At 42.0% G+C, this 11,969-nt stretch overlaps 1 protein-coding gene across 5 annotated transcripts in view; it reads left to right on the top strand.

Annotated features, from left to right (window-relative positions):
• Nucleotides 1-11,969, top strand: part of atp8b5b (ATPase phospholipid transporting 8B5b) — a 22,003-nt gene that overhangs the window by 3,087 nt on the left and 6,947 nt on the right. For 3 of the 5 annotated variants that reach the window (XM_008424733.2, XM_008424734.1, XM_008424732.2), the window contains 18 exons: nucleotides 608-661; nucleotides 4,455-4,553; nucleotides 4,633-4,691; nucleotides 6,022-6,135; nucleotides 6,297-6,395; nucleotides 6,489-6,550; nucleotides 6,640-6,712; nucleotides 6,810-6,880; nucleotides 6,953-7,035; nucleotides 8,004-8,162; nucleotides 8,328-8,416; nucleotides 8,832-9,025; nucleotides 9,102-9,310; nucleotides 9,689-9,732; nucleotides 10,492-10,657; nucleotides 11,149-11,337; nucleotides 11,553-11,668; nucleotides 11,747-11,911. In XM_008424733.2, the coding sequence (XP_008422955.1) occupies nucleotides 4,499-4,553; nucleotides 4,633-4,691; nucleotides 6,022-6,135; nucleotides 6,297-6,395; nucleotides 6,489-6,550; nucleotides 6,640-6,712; nucleotides 6,810-6,880; nucleotides 6,953-7,035; nucleotides 8,004-8,162; nucleotides 8,328-8,416; nucleotides 8,832-9,025; nucleotides 9,102-9,310; nucleotides 9,689-9,732; nucleotides 10,492-10,657; nucleotides 11,149-11,337; nucleotides 11,553-11,668; nucleotides 11,747-11,911 (1,947 nt within the window). In that variant the 5' untranslated portion in view covers nucleotides 608-661; nucleotides 4,455-4,498. Of the gene's footprint in view, nucleotides 1-478; nucleotides 662-4,454; nucleotides 4,554-4,632; nucleotides 4,692-6,021; nucleotides 6,136-6,296; nucleotides 6,396-6,488; nucleotides 6,551-6,639; nucleotides 6,713-6,809; nucleotides 6,881-6,952; nucleotides 7,036-8,003; nucleotides 8,163-8,327; nucleotides 8,417-8,831; nucleotides 9,026-9,101; nucleotides 9,311-9,688; nucleotides 9,733-10,491; nucleotides 10,658-11,148; nucleotides 11,338-11,552; nucleotides 11,669-11,746; nucleotides 11,912-11,969 lie in introns of all 5 variants that reach the window. The other 2 variants (XM_008424729.2, XM_008424731.2) reach the window with 1 other exon arrangement.

Below are 11,969 nucleotides of genomic sequence, written 5' to 3'. Positions count from 1 at the left end.
TGGAGAACCGCCGGCCGACATTAGCGTTCATAAATCGGATCAACCTTTAGCTAAACGCCGCTACTCCCCGGAGCTCGAATATCGAATATCCAACTTGAAACTAACTTCACTGCGGTCCTCAAACTACTTGTTTTTGCTTGTAGTGGAAATATTGATGTTAATGAGATTTTCTCCAGAATAATAACCTTTTTCAACCTTTATAGCTCCACTGTTGAAAATGAGGCTCTAACATTCACAGATGACAGTGAAATAAAATCCAGTCCAACATCTGGTTTGTGTTTTCTCCAGTAGAGGAAGTTTTGCTACTTCTGTTTTAGCTCAAACCTGAAACAATCGACCTTCTGACGAACACAACGTCCTGCAGAGTGTGTGTGAACACACCACTGGGTGTGTGTGTGTGTGTGTTTGTGTGTTAACCGCTAATAACTCCAGTGCTGGTTTCTGATTGGCTGCGCTCACCTTTATTGCTGCTTTACAGGCCAGGTATCGACTCCTGCATGCAGATCCAAAGATCGCTCCTCTGTTTGCTCAGGGCCGTTACGGGTTTTCCTGCCGGGATCAGAACATCATCAGAACCTTTTGGACCTTCTTTGTTTCTCATTCACAGTCTGGATCTGAACCTGAATTCACCCAACCAGGAAGCAGAAAAACAACAGAACCTGTAAGATYTCACCACTTTTATCTGCTGTTTTCAGGTAGATTTGAGTTCTAAGTTATCAGAACCACTTTGTGGATCCAGATGTTTCTCTATTTTCTGCTTCTGAACTTTCTTTCCTTGATCACATGCAAATAGTCTGTTATGAAATGTATTTCCTGCTCCATTTCAGAAGCTCTTTCCTGATCAGAAGTAATAAAATAAACACGTTTTAAATCTATTTTCATTTTATCAAACTGGCAGATAAAACAAAAATAGGAGCGTTCRGTTTTTTATTATCTCTGTTAAAAAGGGAGAGGCTTCGGGTTTTTATAACTTTAGAGCAAAGATAAACTGAAGGACTTTCCAGGATGTGATATGACACATCTGTGATTACATGATTCTGACAAAAACATTTTATTCTAGGACCAAAAATAAACTATATTTCTCCTTCTTTTACAAGAAGTCAAATACAGATGGGAAATAACCAATATTCAAAATTACTACTTTAGAGTAAACATAATTGAAGCATTCTTTAAATGTATGTTTAACTTGTAAAGTAGATTTTTAATGAGTTAATCTTAACTTTCTGGTTCCCTTGGGTTTTGTCATGGTTTCATGCAACTTTCGAACCCACATGCAGAGAACACTCCGAGGTGTAGGAAAGGGTTTCTTATATTTATTGCACAGAACAACAACAGACAATGAAAAAGAGTTTCAGGGGTGGAGAACTGCCTGGCCGGGTCTCAGGGGTCCTGCTGTGCGGACAAACAAAGGTGAGTTCAAGTTCAGTGGGAGTTTTAAGTGATAAACGGAGATGTGCGATCTTACTTGGATGGATCCTGATCTTGACGGGGGAAATGAGGGGCTCCGGGATCGGCGGACTGAGTTGGCAGCGGGGAAGGGCGGACAGGTAGGTAGGGTCACTCGGAGGAGCTGAGRCGGGCGCAACTGCCGGCTGGAGGACCTGGAAGACTTGGATCCGATGATTTTGGGAACCGGGACCCAGGAACCTATGGAGCCCTCCACAGCGTGGAGACCAACCCAAAGATCCGGTGACTGGTAGCACTTGGAGCTCAGGAGAGCTGATCCTTCAGCACGGGAATAATCTGAATTCACGCACAAGAGAAAAGACTGTCACTGAGGATTCTCAAATTATCCTGCACAAGAGAATTCACAGAGGCCGAAAGTACCATTACTGATCAACAATCTGGYGTCAAAGTATCGACAGATATAAGGACCGATAAAACGCAGGGAGAGTTTTTTGGACATAGCTTTTAATGGGATGTCTTTGGTAGACAGCCACACCTTATCTCCAGGAGAGAAGGAAGGGGCTGGTCTTCGCCTCCGGTCCTCAAAACGGCGGTTTTCTTCGGCTGTTCTGTTCAGAGCCGAAACCGTTTGGGTCCATATGGACCGGCAGCGGCGAATGTGATGCTGAACCGAAGTTACAGCAATGTCCTTCTCGTCCGCAGGAAAAAGGGGAGGCTGGTATCCTAAYGATACTTCAAATGGGGAGCGACCAGTGGCTGCAGACACATGCGAGTTATGTGCATACTCGATCCATGTGAGAAATTGGCACCAGCCAGAAGGATTAWTGGAAGTGAGGCATCTCAAGGCGGACTCCAGTTCCTGGTTCAGACACTCTGTTTGGCCAATAGACTGCRGGTGATATCCAGAGGTTAAAGAAATTCTTGTTTYGAGTGCAGAACAAAAATGTCTCCAAACCTGAGATGTAAATTGCGGACCCCGGTCAGACAGGACTTCTTGCGGGATCCCATGAAGGCGAAAGACATGTTTCACAAGGARCTTGGCAGTTTGCAGGGCWGACGGGAGCTTTCTTAAAGGAACCAAATGACATGACTTAGAAAATTGATCCACAATGGTAAGGATAGTGGTCATACCTTGGAATACTGGCAGTCCTGTCATGAAATCCACGGCGATGTGTGACCACGGGCGTCTGGGAACAGATAACGGCAGTAGGAGACCGGATGGGGGTAAGTGCAAAGCCTTGTTTCGGGCACAAACCTGACAAGAGAGAACATACTSCMTAACATCTTTACAGATGGACGACCACCAAAATCTCCTTGAGACCAGAGCAATCGTTCGGCTAACACCGGGATGAGCAGAAAATTTAGCCGAATGCATCCAACTAATCAGCCTGCTTCTGATACTGGTAGGAACATACATTCTATTCTCCGGACCAGTGCCAGGGTCGGGTTTCAACTGCTGAGCCTGTTTAACCAGGTCCTCAATCTCCCAAGTCACAGTGGCCACCGAACAACTGGGTGGAAGAATAGAGGTGGGAACCTTCACTGAGTCGTCAGGGGAATGGATTCTGGACAGGGCGTCTGTTTTGACATTACGGGATCCAGGCCGGTAAGAAATGGATAGATTGAATCTAGAGAAAAATAAAGACCAACCTGAATTCGAAAATCTACTGCAAAATCGGCAACTGTTTTTTGTCCTTGTTTTATGTTAGCCAAATCCCTGGAAGTCATGGTTCTGTATGTGTCCTGGTTAAATGCCTGTTTGAACTCCTTCAGAAACTCAGCAAAAGAAACGCCATAGTTATCGGGGGTGGAAAACCTCGCCTCGGCCCAATCCAAGGCTCGACCTGACAACTGAGAAATGATGAAAGAGATTTTGGCCCCGTCATSGGCGAAACAAATGGGTGGTTGAATATGATTGAACACTGCAACAAAAAACCTCTGCATTTGTTTACATCACCTGTAAACCTCTCTGGGTTTGGTGGCCGGTAGTCCGAAAACACGGGGTGGACCAACTGATTAGACTGGGCCTCACAAAGGTGAGTTCAAGTTCAGTGGGAGTTTTAAGTGATAAACGGAGATGTGCGATCTTACTTGGAGTGGATCCTGATCTTGACGGGGGAAATGAGGGGCTCTGGGATCGGTGGACTGAGTTGGCAGCGGGGAAGGGCGGACAGGTAGGTAGGGTCACTCGGAGGAGCTGAGGCGGGCGCAACTGCCGGCTGGAGGACCTGGAAGACTTGGATCCGATGATTTTGGGAACCGGGACCCAGGAACCTATGGAGCCCTCCACRGCGTGGAGASCAACCCAAAGATCCGGTGACTGGTAGCACTTGGAGCTCAGGAGAGCTGATCCTTCAGCACGGGAATAATCTGAAGACATGCACAAGAGAAAAGACTGTCACTGAGGATTCTCAAATTATCCTGCACAAGAGAATTCACAGAGGCCGAAAGTACCATTACTGATCAACAATCTGGCGTCAAAGTATCGACAGCGCCCTGCTGACATACCCCTCCACTGATGAGGAATATGCTGCAGGTGCGTGCAGCATCAGCGTGGACACACACCCTCCAGGAGAAACGCCTCTCAGCTCCCTCTGGTGGACAAAAAAGGAAGAGCAACCCCAGAACCCCAACAGGTTTAAATGTGACACTGAGTCATTATTCAAAGTAGGAAAAACAGGAAAACATCTCATTCTAGTGAGTTAGCGCTATRAATTTATTCATAAATCAGAAAATATTTTCAATATTGACACCAATTTTGTTAGATCTGGGTAATGTGTGCTGGCTGGTTGAACTTTTGACCTTTAAACGTTCAAGAATATTTTCAAAACAAAAGCAGCACAAACAAAAATATTTAGCAACACAAATATTTGACAGCAGTTGTGTTAGATGTGAAAAAGGTGGCGGCTTGTTTCTCTTCCAAAAGTCTGATTTTACATCATGAACGGTTTGAAACAAACAGATGTTTTAAATGACAGAATAAAACAAAATGGCCACCTTTCTTATTGAGAACTGAATCAGCGGCGGCTCTCTGCTCATCTGTTCAGGCTCATAATTCAGGTGGTGTGATGATGGATGAGCCGACCTAACGATGGGATCGGTCGTGTCGTTCTTTGGAAAGTTGTGTGGAGGGGAGAAGCAGAAAGGTGAGATCTGACAAACTTCATGACATGTTTGGTTGCTGTTTCCTCTCTGGTTTCACTTTTCATCTCCATCTTTTCCCAGAGGAGGAGAGACGGCTGCGAGCGAATGACCGAGCTTTCAACCTGACCTGGCCGTATGCTGTAAGTACGCGCTGAACCAGGGTCACTTTCTACTGCTACTCATCGTTTTGGCTACTGTTGGAAGTGGAAACAGACAAATAATATTATATAAAGCTTATAGATGCAATACTTAAAGCATATCCAGTATCTATTATTCAATATAACAATTGACTAATTTATTGGATGTCTCTAAAGTTTTCTTAAAAATTTCACATAAATGATTGTAAATCCTTTTTTTTTAAATAATGAATTGTGGCACTTATGGCTTTCCATACATGCTGGATGGTCAACTTGATAATAGGAAAGCTAAAGCTGCCACAATTCAATAAATTAAAAATACAACATTGATAATTAGACATGTAACAATTTTAATAAAACTTGAGAGGCACAAAGTAAATAATTTTTATAGAGGCCCTAAAATATATTGATTTTATTTATTCATTTAATTGTTTGATATTTGTATTTCCAGTATAATTCAAATGTTACAATAATTATTTATTACTAATTTTTTGTCACTGGTTGGAATATAAACTGAACTGAATCTGTTCTGAGGAGGAAAATTTAAAGAAAATAAAGAATCTAAAGTAATACATTATCAATCATGTTTTGAAAAGGTAAATATTAATTTGCAGGCATTATTGCATTTTGGGTTCATGTTTGATAACGTGTGCAAATTAAAAGTGTGTTTGGGTTTGTGGACTTTGTCCTGCTTGTTACATATTTGCAAAACATGCAAATATGTAATTAATGACATAAAATACTAAAACAAGCAAAGTTCATGTYATCTTGGTTATGAGATAAACTTTGATGGGTAATRAATAATTAGAACATAAAACAGATTAATTGTTAACCAGTATACTGATGCATCCTTTGCACATTTATGCACATTAGCACGGCTAATTTTAGCTTCTYTGCTAATTACATTGATAAAAATGTATTTGAAAAAATAAATACAAAAGTCATAATTTTTGGTTAACAATAAAGTAGAAAATCTCACAATAATCCACTTTAAAATCAGTAAAAATCACACATTGTTTTATTTCTATATTAGCTTCTCTRMYGCAGCTCTACATTTTGAACATCCTGTCCTCAACCTTTCAAAATAAACTACTTCCTGTTGAAATATTCTAATATWACATTATGTTTGATGCACAGATGGTCAGAAAATAAATTAATGTAGAAGGAGAACATTCTATCATGTTTGTTTCGGATGGTTTAGAGATGCATTATGGGATACATGACATGTTTTATTAATGACTTTAACTTGGGGTGATTTATTTTTTATCTTTATTCCACATTTGATTTAGAAGACTTAATATTTTTAAACATTTTTATTCTTTTTGTTCCTCAGAAAAATGCCATCAAAACGTCCAAATACAACCTTTTCTCCTTCCTGCCTCTGAACCTCTTCGAACAGTTCAGCAGACTCGCCAACGCCTACTTCCTCTTCCTCCTCCTCCTACAGGTGGRACATTTCAGTYATTATTCTGAGTTGTTAATGTTTTCTGTGGTTTTAAATGTATAAATAAATATTTTTTTAATTGTGTAATGTGTATTTTTGCCTAAATCTGTGTAAATTTTAAGACTTTTTGCAGTAAAAATATTATGTTTTGTGTCGTTTGACAGCTAATTCCTCAAATCTCAGCTGTTCCCTGGTTCACCACTGCTGTGCCGCTTCTCATCGTCCTTTCAGTATCGGGGGTCAAAGATGCTAACGATGACATAGTAAGGATAAAAAACCAGCTGTTCCTACAGGAAACGGTGAAATCAAACATGAGAAAACAATGTTTTCTTCCTTTATCTATGTGAAATGAGCAGAACAGACACAAACAGGACAAGCAGGTGAATAACCGCCAGGTGAAAGTCCTGATACACAGAGAGTGAGTCACCGCTTCCAAGATTTTACCCATAAACACAGTTAGTGAGTTTTTATCATCCAGCCAGATAATTTAGAGGATTTTCTTTCCAGGCTGAGAGACGAAATATGGATGAACATCCAGGTTGGAGATATAATCAAACTGAAGAGCAACCAGTTTGTTCCAGTGAGTCTGGACTTCTTAAAGTGGAGATTTTATTATTTTTTTAATGTAAAATGTGTGAAAGCTGAAGCCTCTTTTCCTGACCTGATGGTCCGTTCAGGCCGACCTCCTGCTTCTGTCCAGCAGCGAACCTCTCAACCTGATTTATGTGGAAACAGCCGAGTTAGACGGGTGAGTGRAGATCCAGAAACGCCTGAACATGCAGCTAAACTGTGCGTCTTACGTCTTCCTGGTGTCACTCAGGGAAACCAACCTGAAGGTGAAACAGGCCCTGACCGTCACCGGGGAGATGGGAGACAACGTGGACAACCTGTCTGCCTTCAAAGGTAACAAGCTGAGATTCCTGATCATCTTCAGCTGCAACCAGATAAAGACACTTAGCCTGTTCTTTTCCTCACAATCTGACTGGAAATTAGAGAAAAGCTGTCATGTCTTAGGACAGTAAAGATGGCCGAAATTCATTTTTAATTTCCAGAATAATGAATTCTGTACAGACATGAACTGGAAAGCTGCTCAGGAGGGAAGAAGCCATCGCTCCAAAAGCCAGATTACAGTCTGGAGAAGCACTCAGACATGGCCTGTTGTCTGAGGAAACTGAAACTAAAATGTTTGACCATAATTTGAAGGAATAAGGAAGAAACTTGCAAGCATCAGAACAAAATCTCATGGATGACATAAAGAGGGACTGGAGCACTTCAAAAAATAGCTGCCATCATGAGGAACGATTACAGTTTAAAAGGAAATTCTACCAAATAGTAGAATAGTAGATATTTTTTCAAAGCTTAAAAAATATTTTAAACATGAAACAATTAGATTGATTTAAAGGGGACCAATTATACAAAATTCACATTTTGAACATTTTTATTCTTACATTTGTGTCTCWAATGCTAGTAAAAACAAAAACAAACACTTAAAAAACACCCAGGAACTTTTTGGCTACTAGTTAATGTTTTCTTGCTGTCTGAAAAATTTATTGTTTTTAAAACCTCTTAATTGTTGAGTTGCATTCCACAGGCACTGCACCGTTACCTAGCAACCCTAGCAGAGCCCAGCACCGTTACCTAGCAACCCTAACAGAGCCCTGCACTGTTACCTAGCAACCCAAATGGAATTCCAGCACATTTTACTATAATTTCATTATCTAAAAATGACTTTGTGCAAAAAATGTTCTGTATCACCTCTAAACCTGTACTAAGCTGTTCAAGGAAGCATAATAAGTCACCTTTAATGTCAGACTATGAGAAACAAAAAGGTTTCTTGTAAACATCTGGATGCTAATGTCTGTGTTTTTCAGGTGAAGTTCGATGCGAGCCTCCAAACAACCGTCTGGACAAGTTCAAAGGGACTCTGACTGTGGATGGACAGCAACACGGGCTGGACAACGACAAGATCCTGCTCAGAGGATGCACTGTGAGGAACACAGAGTGGTGCTTCGGCTTGGTCATCTTCGCAGGTAAGAATCCCTCYCTGCGGCCAGAGCAGCAGCTGCTTAGGTTGTAGTGGAGAGATACTTTGAAATGGTCTCAATGAGTGATTTCCATGCAGACTAGACGTCTACAAGAGTTTTCCTTAACTTTCAGTAACTGGAATAACTGCCTCTGTGTTTGGTTGTTTTCAGGTTCTGACACCAAACTCATGCAGAACAGCGGGAGAACCACGTTTAAACGGACCAACATCGATCAGCTGATGAACATCCTGGTGTTGTGTGTGAGTTCAAGCATCCACAATTTAAAAAATGTTATAATACAAACAGTGGTGAAAAGTTAGCTGCGCTAACTCTAAAGCAGCCATCATTAATAATCTTTTCSCTAAAACGCTAAACCAGCATTTTATTCGGTGAAAGCTAATGAAGAAGCAATAATGTGGTAAACTCTGCCATGTTGATACCCACCATCAACAGTAAAGAAAGTACTTTACWCTTTACTGTTTAGYAAAGAAAGTTTACTAAACAGCCACATAAACGAGGCTTTATAATTTATCCAGAAAAAGAATTTAAGGGAAGTCTTAATGTTTTCAATGACAGTAAAACCACTAAATGAACAATTAGCTTCATTATTTGCGCATTTGCAGAAGTGTGTCCATTGCTTTTCGCTGATTGAAGATAATCCTCCATTTTTGCTAGATCTTTGGTTTCCTGGCAACCATTTGCGCCATCATGACGGTTGGCCACGCCGTCTGGGAGGTGAACGAGGGCTCGGCCTTCACCGCGTTTCTTCCCCGCCAACCAGGCGTTGACATTCCTCTATCGTCCTTCTACGCCTTCTGGTCCTACGTCATCGTCCTCAACACGGTGGTGCCCATTTCTCTCTACGTCAGGTTCGTGAAGTCGATAGCTTTAGCAGCAGTAGCSACGGTGCTACGTGGAAACTCAGCGTTTTGTCTGGTTTTTCAGCGTGGAGATGATCCGCCTTGGGAACAGCTTCTTCATAGACTGGGACAGGAAGATGTACTATCCAAAGAAAGACACTCCAGCCCAGGCGAGGACGACCACGCTCAACGAGGAGCTGGGTCAGATCAAGTACATCTTCAGCGACAAGACCGGCACTCTGACGCAGAACATCATGACCTTCAACAAGTGCTCCATCAACGGGAGGAACTACGGTAGGAATCTGACACCTGCWGAGTTTCTTTGTGTTTATTTTGGTAGTAGTTTGTTGTATTCAGAGAGAGGTTTTTGGGGAAGAAGTACTTTCTAGATAACCCTTGTTGTCTAGTAAAGCAGTAGAACCAGTCCTTGACTCATCCAGTGTCCATCGGCTGCCTGAACTAATTCACACCTTAACTCTAAAAATGTTGTTCTGTTGGTCTGACTTTAAATTTCACATCAGTACAATAGATTTCCAGCTACAGCTGCTGCTTCTCCATATCACTAGCAACCAGTTCAGGTGGTTCAGGCATCTGAATGCTCCGCGGCCATCTAATGTATTCTTTGAATGTTGAAAATGAGTTGATTCTGACAAACGTTTCTCTTTTTTTCAGGTGAGCTATGTGACATTTCTGGCCAAAGGATCGAGATAACGAAGGTAAAGCATCTTCAACCGGCGACACCTTGTGCTCTGAGACACAAGATGCAGCTCAGATTAATTTGTTAGCTCTGCTAATGCTAAAGTCCTACACCATGCTAGTATTTAGTGGTAGCTAATGCTAAAGTAATAAATAGCTAAATTCAACACTAGTGATACCCACCTTGTATCAACTGAACGTTTACGAAACAGCTAAGTAAAGAATTTATAATTTATCCAGAGAAATCAGTTTAGGGGAAGCTAAGTGCGCTAAGTGTTTTCAAAGTTAGTAAAAAATCTGCCCCACTATTAACAGATTAGTGGAAAAGTGCCCACCACTGACTAAAAGTAAAGATCTGCAGTTTAACAATGTGGTAGAAATCAACAGTGGGAAAACCACATTTAATCATTACTTCCCCTAACTAACATRGTGTTTAGCAGAAGCTAATGCTAAAGACCAAAAGCGCTAAATTCTGCCATGTTGAAATAGACCATGTGTCAACTGTCAGCTGCATCTTTGCACAACAAAGTAATATTGGGCTTTATAATTAATCCAAATAAATTATTTTAGAGACAGCTAAGTCACCTAAATATTTTCAAAGTTTACAAAATTGTTAAATAAAAAAATGAGCTCCGCCCATTAGCGGATTAGTCTAAGTTTCTTCACCACTCTATAAAAGTAAAACAATGCAGTTTATCAAACTTACCACTGATCAATTTATGTTGATAAAAACGCTCTGGCCTCACAGATATATGCTGAGTAATGAATGTCCTTTGCAGAACACGAAGAGAGTGGACTTCTCCTGGAACCAGCTGGCGGATCCGAAGTTCATCTTCCATGATTTCAACCTGATGGAGACGATGAAGAAGGGAATCCCGGAGGCCCAGGCCTTCTTCCGCCTGCTGGCTCTGTGCCACACCGTCATGCCGGAGGAGAAGAAAGAGGGTCAGGGTCCAACATTCATCTGTTTTTAACACAAGCAGCAGATTTCAGCTGATAATAGACCTCAAAACTGTAAATGTGCTCTTCTAGTACAATGAAAAATTTAATATTTAAAATATATTCTGTAGAACTACATTAAAAACCAAAGGGTTGTGAATACATAACAGCAGTAAAACCAGCTGACCAAATGTGCTGGAGCCAGTTGAATGTGACGTTGCATTCAGAAGGTTTTTGAAATGGYTCATTTTCCAGACATCAGAAAACATTAACTTATTGGTGAGAAACAKCTCAGTGTTGTCTTTGACAAAGAATTGAGATTTAGCATCTTTATTGGATTCTGTGGCAGATTTTGATTAGGTGTTTGGCAACTGCCCAGGGCAGCATGAGAGTAGAGATCACCAGGCTAAATATAAAATAAATACTAAATAATTATGTATATTTAATCATTATTGCCTCCATGAAACTCCTGTCTTGTCCTCCGTGTCGTCTGCCAGGGAAGCTCAACTATCAGGCTCAGTCGCCAGATGAGGGCGCTCTGGTGACGGCGGCGAGGAACTTTGGGTTTGTTTTCCGATCGCGGACGCCGGAGACCATCACGGTCATGGAGATGGGGAAGAAAGTTACGTATGAGCTTCTGGCTGTTCTGGACTTCAACAACGTGAGGAAGAGGATGTCTGTGATTGGTAGGTGTGTGTGTGTGTGTGTGTTTGCGTTTGTTTGTAATACGTTGAGAGGACAATTTTCCTGACACATACTACGTTGTGGGGACCAATTGCTCCTTGTGGGGGCCAAAGCCTTGTCCCCAGAAGGGGAAACCCTGTTTATGGGTCAGGGGTCGGAYGGACCAACCATTGATGTCTTATTTACCAAGTGTCGTCTCTTTAAATCTCCCTCCCAGTCCGTGACCCTGAGGGCAGGATGACCCTTTACTGCAAAGGCGCAGACACCATCATCTATGAGCGACTGCATCCGTCCTGCTCCAAGCTGAAGGACGTCACCACCACACACCTGAACGTGAGACGTTACCACCAACCGTCTGATTTACCTCTGAAAGGAGARACGCTTTAACGGCTCTGAAATGTTCAAAACCAGGAGTACGCAGGMGACGGGCTTCGCACTCTGGCTCTGGCCTACAAACACTTGGAGGAGAGCTACATGGAGCGCTGGCTGGAGCGCCACCATGAGGCCAGCATGGCCATCGAGGGACGCGAGGACAAGCTGGACATCCTCTATGAAGACATAGAAACGGACCTGATGGTCAGAGCTGCTAATGACACTGACTACCAGGGAGGAGTTACAACCAGAGCTATGCTAG

Source organism: Poecilia reticulata, linkage group LG12 (genome assembly GCF_000633615.1).
Source record: "Poecilia reticulata strain Guanapo linkage group LG12, Guppy_female_1.0+MT, whole genome shotgun sequence".
Taxonomy (NCBI): domain Eukaryota; kingdom Metazoa; phylum Chordata; class Actinopteri; order Cyprinodontiformes; family Poeciliidae; genus Poecilia; species Poecilia reticulata.
The sequence above is the reverse complement of the archived record's forward strand: the minus strand, read 5'-3'. Positions and strand labels throughout refer to the sequence as shown.